We start from the raw sequence: 20,658 nt of genomic DNA, 5'->3' as shown, positions 1-20,658 counted from the left end.
TCACTTCGACAGTCCCACTTCCGTTCCGGGCGTGCTGAGTCTGAAAGTGAATGAAACCATTTCCGTGAGCCTCTCTTTCTCCCTTTTTGTTTTTTTGTTTTAAACAACCCGGGAGCACATCCACCCAGCTCATGTGTTGGAGTACCCTACTTGTATCTACCCACACCCGCCACCTCCTTCTACACTATCACTATCACTATCACCATTGTCTTCGTGTTCCCCTCTCTCACTCTCACTCTCACTCTCACTCACTCATACACTCTCTATATCTTCACTATCCGAGTGTGTGTGTTGTTACATCACGGGTTGTTGCTGTTGCTGCTGTTGCTGCTGCTGTTCGTTTGTTCGCTGGGAGCATCAGTTTCTTACTCGACCATCACATTTTCCAGGTATCGATTATTGTGAATTTATTCGCGACGCTTTCACTGTCGCTTCCCCCGTTGCCACGAGCAAGAAAGCAGACTCCAAGTCACGTCGTCGAGGTCACTACTCTACTACCACCACTACCTTCCCCCACCACAACCGTACTCGTTACATTCTACCTCGTCGCTGCCATCGCATAGGCTCTCCCCCCTCCATCTCAAAGTGCGGGGATCGACGACGCAAAAGCAGGTACTTCTCTCTTAGGGTGCTTCCCGGCAAATAAAAAAACAACGGACGATCCAAGGTTGAGAATATTCCGCCTATTCGTCGTCACCATATCGCCTTGGCTGTCTGGTCGAACGCCTTCCACTTCATCATCATTCACATCATCAACGGAATCCCTACCTTACTCCGCCTCAACATTACCACCCACGGGATCAAAACCTTCCACCACCACCCCTCTTCTCAACCTTTGTTAACTTACCCCCTCGCGTCAACTCTACTTCCACCAACCCCACCTTTCGCCGCGTAGACCACCAGCTAGACAAAGCGTACTTCGCATCCACACCCCGCCGCCACCATCATCACCCCCCCGCACAACCAAAAATCACAACCCCTCCCCCCTACAATGACTTCTGCGATACCGATACACAACTACCACCCCCCACGGCATCCGAACGCCATAACTCCGACTTCAGTGACCTCGCCTACAGTCAACGCTACTCCTCGCTCGTCGGCTTCGACGGGCGGTTATTACACCTCTTCGTCCGCTTCGACTCAACACACCTCGTACTGGCCTAACGGAGCTTCCTCCGTTTCCACAGTAGCGTCGGCGTCTCCTCGAGTGAACGCTGGTTTGGCAGCTGCACAGTACGTTACGGGTCGTTTGCACAAGCGGGCGCGCTCGGGCCACAAGACACCCGAGGAGATCCCAGACGAGATGTTTGACGAGGGGTTCTTCTCTGGACCGGGGTCGCCGCCGCCAGTCGACATGTTCAAAGCAGCTCCCATCAAGTCGAAAAACAAGATCAAGCCTTTGCTCAAGAAGGTGTCGGTCAGCAGGAACAACTCGTTGGATCTGTCGCGATCGGATGGAGGATTGCCGGGAGGTGTTGGGCTTGGAATCTACGATTCGCCGGGCTACGAGTCCAGTGGTATCGACGAGGATCTGTTGGAAACCGCGTTCCCCAAGCATCCTCGTAAACGGCACACACGCACAATCTCGACTCTTTCGACGACGAGTGCGAGCTCTCCGCTAGTCGCGGGCGCCAACCCGACTCAGCCTTTCGCCCACCCCAAGCGACAGGTTCCCCGCCGAGGAGCTTACACACCCGACTTGTCGCGCGACGGAACCAGCAATGAGTCCAGCTCCGAGTCTGAAGATGAGTGGACGACCAGGCGCATAGTACTGTCCGGCTCCAGCCGAAGTGCCGCGTCCGCAGCTGCACGTGGTGTCACGACGATCGACACGCACTACGATGGCCGTTCGACTCCGCGATTAACCACCACCCCCAGCCTTGACGACCTTCCCGAGCAAACGCCTTGTTCGCAAACCACTTTGTCTCCGACTACCCCGGCGTCTCCCGCCGACTCGCTCGACACCGTGTGCACCAAGAAGCCGCGAGGACGCCAGTTTGTGTCTTCGAAGGAGAACAAGCGCCGCGAGGCGTCGCCAACGTTCGCGGCCTCGGTTACGGCCGCCAGGATCGCATGGGAAGCGAAGGAGGAGAAGAAGGAGGAGAAGAGGGAGAAGAAGCGCAGAAGGTCCGAGGCCAAGGATGGCGATCGGAGGAATTCCTCGAGCTCGTATCGCATTCGCGGAAATTCCGGTTCCAGCGCGCAAACGAACGGGACTATCTGGGATGACGAGGTCGAGGAGCCCGGTTACCGGGAAAAGGACCGCGTCAATCTCCTCGACGATGACGAGGTTTACACTGGTCGGGGCTCTCCGCAACTCACCACGAAAGCTCAATCCATGAGCATTCGTGGCGAGAACGCCACTGGCAAGAAGTGGGGTATCTCGATTCCCGAGCCGGCCAACGACCACCCCCACAGCGGCGGTGATCGGAAGCGTGTGGGGCTGAAGAAGAGATGGCTGGGCTTCATCGTCTGGGTTCGGATCGGCATGGTGCGGCTAGGAAGAAAGATTGGCTTTTGAGGCCAGGATTCCCGATGCATCGAGTGTTCTTTTTTTTGGCGGCGGTTTTTTTATATTTTACCGATTTTTCTTCCCTGTTTGATGACGTTAGAGAACACCCCCTCGCGGGCCCCTGGGATCAGTCTGGCGGAGTCTTTTGGCTCCGTGCAGCAAGCCGGGTTTTTTCGAGATGGTTATGTTCATGTGCTTATGTTCCCCTCCCCCCTTTTTCCTTTTTTCCCCCCTTCTCTTTTCCTTGTCATGTGTTGATATGTTTTTTCTTTGATTCGTGTTGGTTTTTTCCTTTTCTCTTTTTCCTTGCGTTTGGGCCGGTGGGTTTGCATTTTTTGATCTTTCTCTCTTTTGTGGTTCTGGGCGCGAAAGGATCGGTGGCGTGGACTCGTTGAATTGTTTGTTTTTTTTGTCGTGGTTCGTGGTTTGTGGTTTGTGGTTTGTGGTGTTGCTCATGATTGAGAGAGTTTCCTTTGTTTTCCTTTTCTCGACTTTCCTTAACTTTTTTTGACGAACGACGAACGACTTTCGGTGGCATTGGGGGAGGGGGGGGGGAGCTGGAGGATTGCATTGAACATGCATTACACTGGACTGGCTGGCAAGCATCATATACACGGGCGGGCTGGATGGTTGGATGGGGAGGGATAGGGACAAAGCACGCCTCGGGTCGGAGGGGGAGGCGGCGGCGCCTGATGGATGGATGGATTACATGGACGACATGGACATGGACGTGGGCGGCAAAGCATATGTGCATCCTGAGAACATGGAAACTTCTTTCAGACAAAATTCAAATAAAATAAAGAAATCAAATAAATAAATACATCACAATCGTTGATATTTTTGAAATCTTGGACTTTCTTCTTCTTTTGGTGATGATGGGCCGGGAGGGGGGGTGATTGCATGGCGTGTCACTCGGCTTGGAGCTTGGAAAGTGCTTGCTGGCTGGCTGGACTGATGGTGACGATGGCCTGGCCCCGGCCAGGAGTATGCCATCAAGCCTGAGATCACCATTGAGACCAGATGGTGCGCGGCACACAAAGCCTAAAGCCTAAAGGGGTCCCTAACTCCCTGCGAACGAGAAGGCAGAGTCCAGACGAATGGGTCAAGCTGGCAGCCGATAACCTCGAACCCACCGCTCGCTCGCGGAGTGGAGTGGAGGGCACCCGCTACCTGAACCAGTACGCAACCAGGCCGCTGCCACCACCACCTCCTCCGTCACTCGTCTCTTACCTAAGGGGGGGCAGCACGGAAAGTTGACACTAAGTGGAAGGAAGCAAAAGCATCGGCATGGCGGATGCGAAAGTCACTGGCAAGAAGAAGTACCGGACTGGTTAAGCAGAAAAGCTGGGCAGATGGGCAGATGGGCAGATGGCAGAGACTGGACCCGATCCCAGCCTGGCCATGGCCTCGAATATTTGAGCGCCTGGTCTCGAGGTTTTAGTATTTACCAGCTGAAGTGAATACTGTACACTGTCTCGCGGGCCAGTACCTCTAGTACCTCCGGTCCAGTAGACGACGACTCACGAGCCGCCCAGACGCCCGCTACGGATAGACCATGGTGCTGCTACAATACCCAGCTCCAGACCCGGGTATACCTAGGTTACGCTCGGTAGGTATTCAAGTGCTGACCCGAAATTCGAATTGAAGAGCCAGCAGGGCCCAGCACAGCAGAAAATCCAAAACACTGGGCACAGGTCCGGAAGCAGACGGGGAGACGGGGAGACGGGGAGACGGGGAGACGGGGAGACGGGGAGCCTAGAGGGGCAAGAAGGGGCAAGCTGGGAGCTCAAGCAGACGAGCGGTGCTGCCAGCCTCCAGGTCATGATGTGGCACTGATGTGGGCAGACGGATGGATGTCAGAGGCTTCAGGTCGTTGGGGAAGATGCAGCGAGTGAGGTGTTCGAGGGCGAGCTCAGGGTGCGCCGAGCGGGAAGAGAGGGAGGCGGAGCTGAGGCGAGACTCGAGAGGAGGAGCAGGACGCCGCTGAGGTCGAGGACCCAGACCACTTCCGCTGTTGAATGTTCCTCGCCACACCTTCGTTCGTGTTCATGGCATACCCTGACGAAGAGGCAGGATGCGAGGCGTCTGGTGGGGTGAGGAGCAGACTATTCTTTCCTAGCTTTATTTCTGTAGTGCGCTCATATATCTTCGGGGCAGCCTACGGGCCATGGCGGGCGTAGCCTATAGGGCAAGCCACATCGAGCCACACCGGGGCCGCTCGATGAACGTAGGGTTGGACAGTGGCGTACATATATTGCCATGATCCACCGGTACTTAGGCCGCAAGCAATTCCTCTACCGATTAAACAAAACAAACAAAAACACATAACGATTGGGTGTTGTGCTCCCATACGGAGGTTTATCGCCGATCGCATGTAGGCTGCAGATGGAATGCGCATGTACCAGGAGCTGCCAATAAGTGGTGCCTCACCACCATTACGAATTATAAGCACTAGTCTATATTAGGAGCCCACTAAGCCAGGTACAATGAAATGAGTGAGTGGATGTGACTAAGTTGTGGGGAAAACCTGGTGAGGCAGCACTTACCCTTACACTCTACTCTATGCCGTGGTAGTTCCAGCCCAGCCCTCGATGTTGGTTGCGTGCATGGCCATGCTGGGTGGGCTGCGAACTTGTGAACTTGTGAGTGCATCATTCCGGGTATCGTACTCTATGTACTCTATGTACTCCAGGCATCATACTCGTCAGACGTGTGCGGGGTTGAGCTCCATGGCCCCGGTCCCAGTCCCGCACCCGGTCTCGGTCGGTGGTTCCGTGAGCTGTAGATTGTTCTCAACGGCGGAGGTACGTACGTACTTTACTCCACATACGTGCCCCCCCCCCCCCCCCCCCCCCCCCCCCCGCCGCCCCGCATCCCCCCCACCTAGAGTAGATATAGTAGAGTACCTGTACGCGCACCATGCCATGCCAATGCCTAGCCATGACTCAACAGATCTGCGTTTCCTAGATTCATCTGGGATTCTGGGATTCTGGGATTCTGGATGGCTGCCTTATCTTGTGCTACCTTGTGCTACGTGTGTGTGTGGAGTGTGGTGACTCCGGATCCCGCAGGCAAGGCAGCCATATAACCTCCTTCGCTCCCCGCCGCTGCGCCCCCCGCATCCGGCTCGCGATCAGAAGCAACGGGAAGAACCCCCCGCACCCAGCACAAGAGAAGAGAAGTGAGAAAAGAAAGAGCAAAGAGCAATGGCCGACGACACCGTCCACCAGCTGCGATACAGCATCTCGGCGCTTACGGCACGGAGCGTGACGATATACCCGACGCGGGCGGCGGTGGTGCGCGACATTGCGGATGTGGCGATTAAGGTGAATCCCTTCCACTCCCTTCCGAGGTGCGAGGGGTGAAGTGCGAGGGGTGAGTGCGAGGGAGGCGCAAGGAAGGTGGCTGACATGCGGGGGAATTGAAGCCAGGGAGGACCGAGATCACGATCAACAACCTGACGCCGCTGGCGGACGAGCACAGCATCAAAGTCGAGGGGCACGGGATGAGCGCGGGGGCAGTGGTGACGGACATGACGGTCGACTCTGTGGCGAACCGGATGATGGGCGAGGACAGTGAGGACAGCGAGGATAGTGAGGATGGCGAGAGCGAGGAGAGCGAGGACGAGGACGCGCTGAGGCCGCCGGAGCTCAAGGCTGTCATCGCCGAGTTGAAGGCGCTCCGGAGCACCCGCGAAGAACTGCAGAACCGCCTGAGATCCGCCGGGGAGCGCCTCGGTTACCTCAGGAGGAACATGCAGTACTGCGCCGAGAACGTGCCGGCGATGCCGGAGTTGGAGGGGTACAAGAGCCAGGACGAGGCGCTGTACAAGGAGATGAAGGGCGTCAGGGAGGAGATCGAGAAGGTTGACAAGCAGATCAATGCGGTGGTCAAGAAGGAGGCGAGGTTGCAAAGGGCGTTTGATCGGCAGAGGAGGAAGCCGAGGAGGGAGAGAGAGTTGAAGAAGGCACTCAAGAGGGATAAGCGCGAGGAGAAACGCGAACAGAAGCTCCAGCTGCCGTCCCGCGTGTATCGCATCAAGATCACGGTGGAGAACGGGGTGCTGCCGGCTGAGACGAAGACGGTGACCGCTGTGGCGGAAATGGGTAGGTCTAGGAAGCCCGAGGACGACGAGATGCCCGTCAGGGAGCTGCCATACCTGCGGATCTCGTATATCACTGGCGGTGCGTCGTGGACGCCGCATTACGATCTCAGGCTCGACTCCACGAAGCAGCAGGGGACGCTGACGTATCGTGCGCATTACACCAATCGGACCGGAGAGACCTGGAAGGATGCGAAGATTACACTCTCGACGAGCCAGAATACCTTCAGCGGCCTGGAGGATAAGGTTCCCTGGATGGCAGCGTGGAATGTCACCTTGCAGAGCGCCTCCAGCAGGGAAGTCAGGGACGACGGAGGACTTCTGTCACCGGCGGAGGTCAAACTGCGAAAGGAGCTACATGCTGTTACGCAGTCGTCGATGCCGCAGGAGACGGTGAACGTTGTGAAAGACACCTACAGACCTAGATATAGTTACAACCCTGCTAGTCCTAGTTACAGCCCTGTTGCTGCTACCAACACTGCCCCCGAAGCCCTTCGCGACGCTCTGCGGGCGAAAAAAAAGCGGGTCTCCACCGCCACCACCACATCATCATCCTCGTACCGGGCAGCCGCCGAGCCTAGTTCCGATGATGAGAGGCGCTTGACGCGATTTAATAGTGCTCACAGGGAGAGGGAGAGGGCGTCGCCACCATCACCACCACCACCCCCGAGTGATGGCCCCTCCTCCAGATTCCCACTCGCAGAGCTAGCCAAACTCCAGGTCGCCACCTCATCGGCCGAGTCTCACGGGATGACGACCATCTACGATCTCCCCGGCGTGCGCACCATCACCTCGTCCAAGCTCATCCGGCGGCACATAATCACAGACGTGACGCTCCCGACCGTCGAGTTCTCTCACCTCGCCGTGCCCAAGCTGCGCTCGTCAGTATTCCTCAAAGCGCGGGTCATCAACCCCAAAGCGGGGGGCGTCACCTTCCTGCACGGCAAAGCCGGGCTGACTCTCGACGGCTCGTTCATGGGCAACACGTCGATTCCGCTGTGCGTGCCCGGCGACCACTTCGACGTCGGCCTCGGCGTCGACGAGAGCATCCAGGTGCACTACTCCAAGCCCTCGAAAAAGTCCAGCAGCCAGGGCATGATCATGATGAAGGAGAACGTAGTCAACTACTGCCGCTCCATCCGCATCCACAACGCCCGCCAGGGCCCCGTAAAGATCTTCGTGCTCGATCAGGTCCCCGTCAGCGACGACGAGAGGCTACGCATCTCACTCTTGCAGCCACGCGGCCTCAGGGACGAGGGCGATCAGGTCGCTGTCGCCCCCGCGAAGAGTAAGCTGGGCACCGCGCAGATGAGGAAGAATGGTGAGATACTGTGGGAGCTGCGCATGGATAATGGCGGCGATCTGGATTTGCCGCTTGAGTATGAGGCGAGGATGCCGCAGGGAAGCGCTATCGTCGTCAAGTAAGGAGTGCGGAGGTGTAACGAATTTCAAACGAATGTAACGGTTGTACCATGTATCTATTTAATGTAGCTGTTGTCCAGTATGGAAATCGAGACTGTGTTCAATGAGTATCAAAGCTCACTTATATCATGAGCACTTTTCGTGAACATAACCCGGGAGTCTAGGGCGCTCTCGGTAGGTAAGTGGCTTTTTGACAGTTTGAAGTTGCTAGCCAGCCACTCACCTTGCTTGTTTCGTTTGTTCATTGATTGCGCACCTATCCACGGAGAAGTACCGTTGCACCTCTGTTGACACACGAGTGCAACCTCATGAATGGTGTGGTGTGATCCTCGTGACTGCCGATGATGTATCGTCCCTGGCATCGTCTCAGTAGCAGTACCTATTTCCCCACGACGGCGGCGGCGGGGGGGGGGGGGGGGGGGCATAAGATGACCGAGTCGCGGAGTGTGTTGGGTCGGGTTGGTCGAGAACCGCGGTCATAACGATCCCATTCCTTCGCTGCTAGCCGAGTGAGGCCAAATGAACACGTGCATGGTAGAATCCGTGACCTTAAGGTGGCAGGTGAACCGTGAATGGGAGTGCATACCGGTATCAAAAGGCCTCTCTTACGTACGCACACATCCCAGGGCGCTCTTCTTGGAATCTTGGGTGGAAGTCGGTCTGATTGAGGATTCTGCCCATCCGGAAGCAGGACAGGGCAGCCCAGCGAGAAGCTTTGGGGAATCCGTGCGGGTGTAGTAGAACGCAGCTGGGACGTAGCATGCCCGATATCTGTCGGATTAAGGAATGCAATCATGGAGATACCATGTATGGTACCAGCGATGTTCTGACCAGGTCAGTCAGTCAGTCAGCAGACCACGTCGCAAGCAAGAGCACAACTGAACTGGTCCCATTTCTGCGCTCCGCTTAACACACATTACTCTGCCGTCGAAGTAGTGCGCTGGATCGGATTTCTAATCGGACCCGGAGCTCATACTATTGGCCTGACCTCCGGGACCGCCGAGGACCGATGACTACGTGACTAGCTACAAGGTAGGTACTTACGTACTCGGTGCAATGCCAGCCACCTTCCACTTACAAGTTGCAATGATCAATACTCAGCACTGATCGGTTGGAGAACGTTGGGCGGATGATTCCGGAGGCTATGTACAACGAGGATCTGGAGTGGCGGAGAGGGTTTGTGTTTTCTGGGAGCGTATTTATTATCATATCTGCCATTTAGTTTGGGGTACCGGTAGTCGCTCGATCCGATTACTCTATCATAGTTGAAAACCCCCGATTCACCAGCCCATAACTATCTCTCCCTCAGGCTCCTACAATCTCTATCGGAACCCATCGAGTATCTCAATCGTCGCCACTTCTCACTCGCACCAGTGATCAACAACCGTCGGCAGAGCCAGGATTAGGCGTCAACGGTTGGTACACATCTACTAACTAGTACCTTCTCGATCGGGCTTACCGACCACTACTAACCACTAGTTACGACGGCGGAAGTAACAATTCACGTTCCGGTCCGTGCCTCCCCTCAAATCACCGACCGAAACAGATATTTAGTAAACATAGCTTCGACATCGCCAGCTCTCCAGCTCCGCGGCGGCGACGTGTCGACGATTGTAGAGAGTGAAAGAGAAGACGAGTCACACTCAACTACCCGGGACCCTGTACTAGTTATAGATATTCCGATATTCCGATGGCAACCATGTCCCAGGTGTACCAGCCGATCGAGTCCAGTCCAGTCCAGTCCACAGTGGGGCCGCAGTACCGTGGTAGGTCCGTAGGTCCGTATCATGCCCTAGTAAGGAAAAAAATAAACCCACAACACCACCACCACCACCACCACCACCACGACCACCATCGCGACGATTTCTCTGAGGAATTCGTGCACGGTACCAACCCCCCACACCCACAACAGAGGAGGAGAAAGTCGTCGTCGAGACCACCACGGTTCGTCGCAGGTTCGCAGGTTCGCATGTTCGCAAGTTCGCACTCCAGCCATCTGCTCCAGAGACGGACGGATAGTCTCGACCCGAGGGGATGATGTAGGTATGTATGAGTTGCAGGTGCGCGCCCACATCGCACCGACGCGGTGGCCCCAGATACCGAAGCGGGGCGGCGGGGGTGGGGGTGGGGGGAGGTGGGGGGCAAGTCGTCTGCGAGAGCGGGATAACCGTCCCATCGATACATATAGTAGAGTACCATGGAGTGGGCGTATCGAAGTGGGCGTAATCGACGGGGGGAGGGGTGAGCCGTGTGCGGATATGAAAGATGTCACCGATTGATTCCAAGCGACAACGGGCGCCGATCTCTGGACTCTGGAGTTTGGAATCTGGGCGAGCGAAACCAATCGGGCGGGCCTGTAGGCTGTCAGATCAGATCCTTATCCATCGGGACCGTCCCGTGTCTCTCTCCACCCGCCCACATCCACATCTACGGTTCCACCTCTACCTCCACCTAAACTTTCCCCGCCATTCGTCGATGCAGTGAGCTGGCCGCCGCCTCACCGCCCACAGTCCACATTCGGCCCCGCAAAGCGAGTGATCTCGCGTGCCCGCTCGCCCGCCCACTCCCGATGTACGTGTGTATGTACCCAGAGTGGAGTATGTAGGTGCACGCAGGTTCTCGGGTGCGCCACATGCGACCTCGAAACTCGACAGTATGGTGAGGGTTTCCGAAATGGAATCCTCTCGTGGATATGATTCCCAGTTGACTGTTGCCAATTGGGGGTACTATACTTCGATCATTCCTGATCACCCGCCCCGCACCGCCGCCCGTTGGATATCTGCTATGTACCAAAGTACGTGTGTAGTATGTACTATATGTAGACTCTGTAACGTGACGTTCTTTTTTTGACTATTGGTTGAGCGCTGCTCGGGGGAATCTCGGGTCTTACGGTATGCGCAGGACAGCTGGCTGGTACTAACTACTTGATGGGATTCACGGATTCGAATTCTTTAGTTAGTCCAGAAGGTTGGGTGGGGAGGTATGTAGAGTGGTATGCGATGTTAGTCGTGGGGTTAATTGGGTTGGGTGGGGTGTGTGGAGAGGGGATTCGAGTTCAAGGGTGTGATAGGTACCGGTAGGTAGGTAGAGCGCCCACTTGCCGTTGCCGTTGAGGAGGAGAATGGGGAGGAGGAGGCGGAGGTAAGCACTCTCCGTAGAGTAGTTACCGGGCGGGGAGATCTCGTCTGTCTGTCCGCAAAGAGCATTTTCTAACTAATGCGAGTGTGTGGGTAAGTAATAAGCGTAGTAAAAAATTCCCGGGCTGGGTCGTACTCTATTATGGGTGGTTTTGGTTATCCCGGAGCCGTGCACACGGGAATGGAGATTGTGCGAAGAAATAGAGTGGTGCACATACATGAGTACATGAGTACATGAGTATAGGCGCCGGATCCGATGCATTCCGGTGGGTATTCTGGGTATTCTCCCGCGATGGTTCGATAATCCGTTCGATTCTCCCCTTGCTCGCCACGGAACAAGTCGACTTCTGGCGAATGCCCCGCTCCAGTGTCAACGGAGGTGCGCCGTCAAGCGCGCCCCATCGAGACTCGAGACTCGAGAGGTATTCCTAATCCACAGCTATCTATCTACACCCCCTGCTGAAATCTGTGGCTCTGCCACTGTTCTAGGTATTTATCTACCCAGAGTATCGAACGAGAAGCGGCTGAGCCACAGATTGCAAGGGGGGCCGGGGGCCATGGACTTTCCGGCCGCCCGCGTACACAGTACCTAGATTTCGCAGCTCGATGCGGCCGGTATTTACTGTAGAGTAGGTACGTCTGGAGAACTTTACTCGAAGACCCATATGTAGATACGTACGTACGTACCATCCACCGTACATTCGAAATCCCATCTCCGCTCTCCATACCCGGTGATGGGTGGCTCGGCTCGGTTAGGTAGGTCAGTGGTGGGTCTCGCACTCGTACTCGCTGGCAGACAACGGCGCCAAAACTGCGGCGGGATCTTCAAGGTGCCCACGGGCCAAGTCAAGCCCGACCCGCCGTGTCCGGGCTTTTCTATTTTATTTTTTTAGGGGAGGGAGGGGGGAGCAACGGAACTCGCCGACAACCTCCGCCGAGCCAATGCAGATCTGCCGCAGGAGTGAGCGCGCGTGTGACGCGTTTACCTACTCTACATGGGATGGGCCAGGATGTTAGATATGTGAAGAGGAACAGCCGGGAAGAAGAAGGCTGCAAGCCTGCAACAGAGAAACTCACCCCTCCCACCCCTCACTCTACTCCAGGTATGTAGGTGGTTATCCCGCGGTTCCAGTGCATGCGGTAGTCCCGGAGAGGGGGAGGAGGGAGGGGCGGGCGGACAACAACCGAGCGAGTTTCCGACAGTTTGGTGCGTTTCTGTTTTTGGTGGAAAAGGGGTGGGCACTGGGAGTCTGGGAAGGTATGTACCTACGGGAGTACCACCTACTCTGGAGAGACGAGTCTAGAGTACTCTACCGGTATCCATCAATCGTCAGCATTAGGGATCCGTTAACCGGTAAAGTAAGATTGGGATGGGTGGGATTACCCGTGGTTGGGAAACAAATCTACGCAGAGTACTGGGTAGGTAGTTGCATGTACTGGTACCTGGTGGGGAGACAGGCCACAGAGTTTGTAGAATATATGGAGTAGACGCTTTGGGCTGAAGCTGGGTTCGCCCCCCCCATATATCGGCAGGGGAAGACGGTCTGTGGATGGCTTGCACGACCCGCCGGGCCGCAGATGTTGGGACAGTATGTACCTAGGCACTTGGTATGAAACTGTAGTATAGACATTGAAGTCTGAGATGTTGACGGCCTGACTTATCGCTGTCCACTGACCCAGTCATTTGCCGACTGATATGTAAGCTGGGTGCGTGCAAGACCGTTCCTTTTGAACCCGGCCCAGCCATCCATGTATAGTAGAGTACAAGTACATGCTTCTTAGTAGGTAGTAGTCTTGCGGCCGTTCTTCGGCTCCCTTTGGTATGCAATTAGGTGGTTGTGATACCTAGTCCTCTCCGTTTCGTCTGGATGTCTTGCTTGACCGAGTGGACGAACTCTGATGGGCCAAGTCGACAACTACTCCACAAGATCCGTTAGCCGACTCGACTCGCCTCGACTCGCTTTCGATGTTTCCTCGCCTTTCCAAACGCCACACACTGCCACACTCATAGCCGCCCATCCAAGCTTCAAACTCCCAGCCAATTCCCTATCTGGGCCCCAGAGGGGGTATAAACCTAGGATACTATACATGAGTATCACAGTTAGCGGATGGCACATTAATCTTCTCCCCCCTGTCCCGCAGGATTCCGCAGGGTATCTTAGCAGCTTGGAGTCTTGGAGATGTCTCATGCGCTGGACTTTTTTTTCGGAGCTCCGATGATGCTCCCCCCCCCCTCCCCTCCCTCCCCTGGGCCCTTCCCCACTCCCCGGCAGCTGCAAGTTCGATGCAATATTCTTCGCTTGCCGCCGCCGCCATCAAAAAGGCATGTGCCGGAAGGAAGGACAAGTGTGGTTTGGGTTGTGGGTTGGCCCTTGGGTTGGGTCGGGTATGATACATACCCAAGTGCGAGTACACTACATACATACGTAACCTAACGGCGGGCCGAACCCGAGGAACTCAACTACAGGCAACAGGCTACAGACTACATACAGGCAGCCATGTTCGGTATTTTGTACAGTACGGCACATACCCAGTCTGATCTGCGGCGAACTCGCGAGTCGGTGGTGGCGTCGTCGGAGACTCGGAGGGGAGACGATAACTATCCAAGTACCTAGGCACATATGATACTCTCAACGCTCCGTCGGGCTCGGATGTTGACGCGTGGTCGTGGGATAAGAATCGGATCGTATAGGTACTGTAGTACCTATACGTATGATATGTAGTACCTATAGTTACAGGCCGCCAACAACGCTGCAACGCAGCCAAGTCGTCGTCGTGTCGTCGTCGTGGCCAGCGTTGTTTGTGCACGGCTAACTAACACGGCCCAAAGCACTGCCCCGAGGTGACCGACTGCTTAGAGCTATGCCATTTGAGCGCTGGAGGGGAACCGTGACAAATTTTGGCGGGTCGGAGACTGGTCACTAGTGTTTCCTGCTGTCAGCGGTACATGTCATAGTTATGTATCTACCATCTAATAGGTAGTCCTCCGCAACCTCCGCCAGACGCCAACGGCCATGGCCGAGCAGGTGGAGTAGAGTACCTTAGGTAAGTACTTAGCATAGTAGTTGACGGTAACAAGAATAATCCTCGGGTAGAGGTGCTATAGACTCTAACCAGAGTAGCTGACCCAAACATGCGAAAGGGGTCTGTGGGGCCCGTTCGAAAACCAACACGGTCCTGGGGACCAACCAACTTTGCGGGCCGCAGCAGCAAGCTCTTACTACACCTCCGTAACCATAGGTAGTAGAGTAGAGTAGAGTGGGTATCTAGGTACTGGTTAGTAGATGGTTCGCCGGCCGCTACGCAAGTGTGTGTGAAGCGTGTGGGAACGGACGGACGGACCATGAGACCAGCAGTCTGGCGCTCGATCCGACAACTCGGGGATCGCGGATGAGGTCCACGAGCAGTCAACAAATGAGCAAGCGATCCACACTGCCGGTAAGTGCGACCGCGCCGCATACCTACAGACCAATCGGACACTCCCTTCTCTGGTAAGCCTGTAAAGTAGTGATAGAGTAGTAATAATAGTAGGTATAATAGTAGGCATAGTAGGCATAGTAGGCATTCCTGCTCTATGCGCCCGCACCGCAAACTTACCTATTATGCATTGGAACATCGCACCGATTCTTCAGTCCCACGTCGTGCGAGAAGGTGTATGTATGTGCGGCGTACGCCTCTGTCGTTTCCGACTCGTGGAGCAGGTATGCATGGAGAGTGCTCCAGTGGCGCTACAAGACGGGAATCAGCACCAACTCCTCCACGAGCGGACACGATTTGCAGCGAGAGAGATAGTTGGCTGCCAGTCGGATATGTAGTCGCGCGTGAAGATTCCTTTCCTCCAGTTAGTGCCGTACTAGTAGTTCCTCCAGACACCATGTGGGTTATACGTACCTATGTCCTCTCTGTCGATTGCCCGCCACGTTCGATCGCCCGCCACCCTCTCCACCCGTTCACCATGTGTATATGTATCATTTAGTTATGCTCAGTGCAGTAGTTGTGTAGAGAATGTGCTAAAACCAACTACCTATCAGTATCGAGCCTATGTGCAAGCGTCGAGCTGGCTAGCCTGGTTTCAAGGAGTGGGGTCAAGAGGAGAGAGTGAGGCCTCCATACGTATGGAGACCCTCTTGTAAGCTCATTTTTGACCCGCCGGCATCGCTTCCAATCCACAGTAGTTCTGACACGTCCCGACAAAAAGAAAGAACGAAAGAAGCAATGGCAGCTGTCCAGAGCAGTTGCATACCACTTCTCACCATCCACACCCCTCTCCAACAAGCAAGCAAGCAACGTTGCGAACCTCCCATGGCCTGTGGAATTTCCCCCCCAAATCCCGCTAACCTGTGCTGAACGGACCACTCCCCATTCATTGCTTTTTCAGCTGTCGGCCATGAATTCTGCAGCTTTGCTTTGCTAGCGATGCTCGTTCCGCATGTCCAATATCGAACCGACTATTCCCTAGGTATTCCCTATTCCTATGTAGACCTCCTCCCCCCCTCCCCCACCCCCTAAACTCCTTCCCTTCCCTCCCCTTCCCTCTGTCTACGTGTACCGAGTGGCCGGTGCCTTCTTCCCGACCGCTCAAAACAACCACGAAATAAATTTAAATATATACACCCACACACACCCACACACACACGCGAACAATTCTTAATACTACTACCCGTCCCGCCTCCCCCTCGGTTTTCCCCGCTCCCTTCAACTTGCTTGGTTTCGAGCGCCACTCCGCCGAGCCGAAGGTACTACACACCTACAACTTCAGCCCTGCATCAGATGTTTGCGACTCAACACGCTCCTTACCACCGCCCGCAACGCTGTTGATCGAGGTGACAATTAGCGAAGGAAGGAAGGGAAAGGGAGAAGGGAGAAGGGAGAAGGAGAGAGAGAGAGGATCAGCTCGGGTCACTCCCTCACTGAGAGGGATATCGGTGCGAGAGGAGGAGTTTCGGGGGGATAGAAGGACGGAAGGACGGAAGGGGACAGAGTGGTTGCCGCTTATCTGAGGATATTAACGCCTCAAAACCATAGTCAATTTCCGTCGTCGACTCACGTTTGTGTTACATAGTCGGGCACGAATGGAGAGTCGTCCATAGTGCGTATCCCCCCTCCTCGACCTCTTGATGCACACCTTTATCCCACCGCAACCTCCGCCTCTTGTTCCGCAGCACCCTGCCCCATTGGACGTATCGACATCTTCACCTCTGCCGGCGGCGCCGCAACCTCAATACCAGCCCATCTTTTTGGAAACCACGCACGACACAGGCATTGAAGTCGACCCTGACATTAACAACGACATTGGCATTGAAATCGACACCGGCATTAGCTTCGACACGATCAAGCGCTCGAGGCAAGTCCCAAATCTCGACGACTACCGACCCCCGCGGCGCAATTCGCCGCAGTATGAGCTTGTCTCGCACTTCTCAGCCATCCAGGTCGACGACGAGATCGATCCGGAAGCAGACGTGTACGCTCCGCCTGCGATCCCCGACGTGCTGGCCATGCGCCGCGGGCGATGGGGTACCAACGTCGCCATGGTCTATCGCACTGCGCGGCAGCGGAGGAACGACAATCTCCCGAAACACAGCCACTTGGCCGGGCACGAAGGGGTGGAGGATGACGAGGAGGAGGAGGAGTTGGTGGTCGATGATGACATGGACGTCGATCCGACTGCGGATGAGGCCTCGCTCCAGCTGTGCCTGCTGGAGAGGGCGACGACTGACCGTGTCAGAATATGCAAGAAGAAGCAGATGCGCAAGAGGAAGAGGAATCAGCGCGGGAAGGAGGGAGGCGAGAAGGAGGGAGGCGGCAAGAGAAGGCGCGAGAGGGATAAGAAAGCGATAATGGCTACTGCGGACCGAGGGGATGGGAGCGGCGGTGGAGTGCCAGTAGCGGCGGCTCCTATTTTGTCGGATGGTCAACATGCTCACCAGCACCATTGACGTGTGTATCCGTCTCCATACCAACTATCTCCACGGATACTTGGACGGCGGACGGGGAGGGCACAACATTCCATTTCATTCTTCAACACATCATCAAGGCCTCCCGAGGCTCGGGCGGGATCCTGCCATATCATTCATTGTTCATTTCATTTCGTCACATATCCCCCAACACCTACATACCTCTCTCACGGGCCTGTAGATCTGTAGATTTTTTCCTATCCAAATCCCACTCCGAACCTTACATATATTACTCTACTTCTACTTCTATGTCTTGTCATTTCCATTTTCTCTCTTTTTTTTCATCTCTTTTTTTACACGCATGTGTCACATCGCAATATTATATAACATATCGGCGCGGGCTTCTATTCAGTTTTGTTGTTGGGGGAAAAAATAACGGTGTTGGTGTTTTCGAATTTTCGGGGCGGGCGGGCGTGCGGCGCGAGACGGTGTTCGGTGGGGGGAGCTTTGGCGTGTTTTTGGGTTGCTTCGATGTTTTTTTCCTTCTCATTTTCTTCATGTACGAAAGTTGATGGGTTTGCCATCTACACGCAGTGGGCCCGTAAATATCGATATCAACTGCTTCCTGGGAATTGTCGCTCAAGTAGTTGTCCGTCCAATCAAGTATGTACCGTATGATATTACATCAACAAGAGTATCATCCTACATACGGTCTTGTTTGTTTGATTATAGATATGTAGTATTCGGATCCAGCCTTCCGTGAGATCATGACGGTGCATGTCCTTCCTCCCCGTTTCCCGTCGACAGGATCCTCCTCACAGCCAAAACCCCAACCAAGGCGACACACCCGTGGTGTGAGTGAGTGACCTCCCATGCCCAGCCCACCACCTCCCCATTGTACTTCCCTCGAGCCTAAATCAACAATCAGACCATTACCCACGTCTACTCACGTATGCCTACCTACCTACCTTGGGTACATAATACATACACACGTCCACTCTAGAGCCCACTATATACACGGGAACCCAAGACGACGGCACTTCCTCGCCCCGAGCGCCCGCGCGCCCGCGCGCCCGTAAGTGGCTGCTGCAGTGCTGCGGCCTGCGGGCCGCCGCGGGAAGATCTGTCGCTTACCGCAAGCACGAACCAGGGGGGGGGGATAAGTTTACGGATACGCAGCGGTGCGGAAGATTCAACCTCCCCCTGCCACATCCGTCGGGAGCGCAGCCGGCGAGAAGGTAGTTACGCTCGTTGGGGGCGGCTGGGGGTGGCTGGGAGTGGCTGGGAGTGGCTGGGAGTGGCTGGGAGTGGCTGGTACTCTATCGTGTGCGAGACTCGAGTGTCTACATACGCATACTCGAGCTGGCGCGCGCACGCGCACGTCCGCAGTGGCAGTGGTAGTGGCAGTGGCAGTTGTGGCGCAGTTGTGTGCTTCAGTGCTTTGCTTCGGTGCGTACGCCTTAATTTTTATATGGCCATGAATTACTTCACTTCTCATTCATTCCTGGAATGAATGAATGAGGATATGAATTCTTAAAGGTCATATAAAAATAAATTTACCCCTGCGGAGCCCTTAATTCGACGTTGGCTGTTTGGCTGTTCGCCGTTGCTTGGTGTTGCTTGGTGTTGCGCAGCCAGTCAGTTCCTGTCTCTGGAAGTCTGGGTCCGATATCTAGTCGGCTTGGAAGCTGGTGGTTCCGCCGGCTGACATCGGGCGTCAGACGTCGGGCGGTACCCGAGACATGGCTCTTGGAACAGTCCCGTCCCGACATCACGCCGCTGGCGTACAAGGTGAAGGGAATGACAAGAGGCATCACGAAGGAACTCTGGACTTGCTGTCTAAACTGGCGGCGGGGTGGGGGGGAAGTTCTTTTTCTTGCCGTGGGAGGCGAGCGGGCCGGTCACCGACGACGAGTTAGCAACCCGTGTCAAGTACTAACTAACTGTATCCCCAATACTTAGCATGTGAGTCTGGGAGAGACAGGAACAGAAGTCCGTAAGTGTCGCTGCCGGCTTAGGAGTATCTTTGGCCGACTGTGGTCTAGTAGATGGTAGAAACGGATTAGAGTGTGTGAATGCTCTCGCAACACGGTTTCCCCCAACGTTAAAGTATAAAGCATAAAACCCAATACCCAAAATACACCAGTGTCGAAGTTCCACCTTCCAAGCCCCGCACCAAGTACAAAAACCCCTCCTCCCCGCTCCTTCCCTCCTTTTCCTCTTCTCCTCTTCACCTCACTTGAAAAGAGCAGTGCACAACAGCAGTGGCAAGAGCAGAGCAGACTGACAGAATGCGCCCTTACGTGGACGGGGTTTTTACCTTCGGGTTTCCTCTAAAACAAAAACATTGTCTTCCTGGCTTCAAAGCGAGGGGGTGAGGTTTTTGATCCACGCTTATGGCGTATTATGACTGAAACTGCGAGATTCACTATAACCATTCAACCCGACACGACTGCCTGACAAATATAAACGCACCAAAGGAATAACACTAGGAGAAGACAACGTCCGCTCCGTCGACTCGCCCCTACTCTACCGCGAGTCCCGAATCCGCCTCGCCTCCTGTCGCTTCAGAATGGGATGCCACGAAGGGGGTTGCAGTGGGAAGGAACAGTGGAGGTGACCCTGGCTCCTCAACTTCAGCACCCTCCTCAACCTCGAGTCGCCTCAGCTCCTCCCTCTCTTCCCGCTCCCTTAGCTCCCACTCGGACACCTCACTTGCTGCATCTTTCTCACCAGCCTCTAATATCTGCCTGCCCACATTAGTGGAGGAAAGGAAGGCTAGAATGTCCTGGCTGCATTGAGGGAAAAAATTTAAACTTAATTGTTCCCGTGGAAGGCGAGCGGGCCGGTCACCGGCGACGAGTGAGCATTCGTGAAACCAAGACCCAGCGCAGGAGTCTGGGAGGGACATGAATGGAATTTCGTAAGTTTCACTGGGGTATTTTTGTCCGGCTGTGATCTGGTGGATACTTTAGGAACAGATCGGAGTGCTTGATTCTAGAATGCTCTTGCAACACGTAAACACAAAACACAAAATACACCAGTGTCGAAGTTCCACCTTCCAAGCCCCGGACCACATATAAAACCCCCTTCCCCTCCACTCTCCTTCCCTTCTTCTCCTCTTCTCTTCACATCGGCAAGAGCAGAGCACAACGGCAGTGGCAAGAGCAGAGCAGACTGATAGAATGCGCCCTTACGTGGACCGGGTTTTTACCTGCGGGTTTCCTCTAAAACAAAAACATCGTCTTCCTGGCTTCATAGCGAGGGGACGAGGTTTTTGATCCACATATGTAACATGGCGTATTCCGACTGAAGCTGCGAGATAGGATGTAAGCACTCCAGACTTCGTCAATACGGCGGGGTTGGAACTTACCCGAATAAACCCATTCGTTGGTTCCGCTTGGCCTGAGTACCGAGTATTCTCCCTCTCGCACTGCCATTTAGACTCGCAGCTCCCATTCGCACATCCGGCTGGGACCAATGGTCATGGGAGTGGGACCTCAAGGCTCCCATTGACGCTGCCAGCTGACAGCCGCAACCCGGTTCACAGATCTCACTCGGAATGGACCGGACCGGATTGTATTAGGCTTG

At 55.1% G+C, this 20,658-nt stretch overlaps 4 protein-coding genes across 4 annotated transcripts; all 4 read left to right on the top strand.

The window, feature by feature from the left end:
- Positions 1-991: 991 nt before the first annotated feature.
- Positions 992-2,521, top strand: BZA05DRAFT_338297 (uncharacterized protein; the record flags this gene model as incomplete). Its single annotated transcript, XM_051480886.1, has 1 exon — positions 992-2,521. The coding sequence occupies one exon, from the start codon at positions 992-994 to the stop codon at positions 2,519-2,521; it is 1,530 nt and encodes a 509-aa protein (XP_051338927.1).
- A 3,087-nt stretch (positions 2,522-5,608) lies between these two features.
- On the top strand, positions 5,609-8,144 carry BZA05DRAFT_400043 (uncharacterized protein). The gene is made up of 2 exons (XM_051483855.1): positions 5,609-5,838; positions 5,940-8,144. Exons 1-2 carry the CDS (start codon positions 5,719-5,721, stop codon positions 8,037-8,039), a joined length of 2,220 nt encoding a protein of 739 aa, XP_051338926.1. The 5' UTR covers positions 5,609-5,718; the 3' UTR covers positions 8,040-8,144.
- An 8,146-nt stretch (positions 8,145-16,290) lies between these two features.
- BZA05DRAFT_445543 (uncharacterized protein) lies at positions 16,291-17,109 on the top strand (the record flags this gene model as incomplete). Its single annotated transcript, XM_051487001.1, has 1 exon — positions 16,291-17,109. The coding sequence occupies one exon, from the start codon at positions 16,291-16,293 to the stop codon at positions 17,107-17,109; it is 819 nt and encodes a 272-aa protein (XP_051338925.1).
- Positions 17,110-17,242: 133 nt separating this feature from the next.
- On the top strand, positions 17,243-17,686 carry BZA05DRAFT_61501 (uncharacterized protein). The gene has a single exon (XM_051488492.1). It carries the CDS (start codon positions 17,376-17,378, stop codon positions 17,637-17,639), a length of 264 nt encoding a protein of 87 aa, XP_051338924.1. The 5' UTR covers positions 17,243-17,375; the 3' UTR covers positions 17,640-17,686.
- The last annotated feature ends 2,972 nt before the right edge of the window (positions 17,687-20,658 follow it).

This window comes from Tricharina praecox, assembly GCF_024521635.1.
Source record: "Tricharina praecox strain CBS 144465 chromosome Unknown BZA05scaffold_14, whole genome shotgun sequence".
Lineage (NCBI taxonomy): Eukaryota > Fungi > Ascomycota > Pezizomycetes > Pezizales > Pyronemataceae > Tricharina > Tricharina praecox.
Note: the sequence above shows the minus strand (reverse complement) of the source record. Positions and strands in the feature narration are given on the sequence as shown.

Coding starts and splice junctions, on each gene's coding strand:
- BZA05DRAFT_61501 (XM_051488492.1), top strand. CDS start 17,376: ATGTCTTGTCATTTCCATTTTCTCTCTTTTTTTTCATCTCTTTTTTTA.
- BZA05DRAFT_400043 (XM_051483855.1), top strand. CDS start 5,719: ATGGCCGACGACACCGTCCACCAGCTGCGATACAGCATCTCGGCGCTT. Junction 5,839..5,939: donor TTGCGGATGTGGCGATTAAG/GTGAATCCCTTC, acceptor GGGGAATTGAAG/CCAGGGAGGACCGAGATCAC.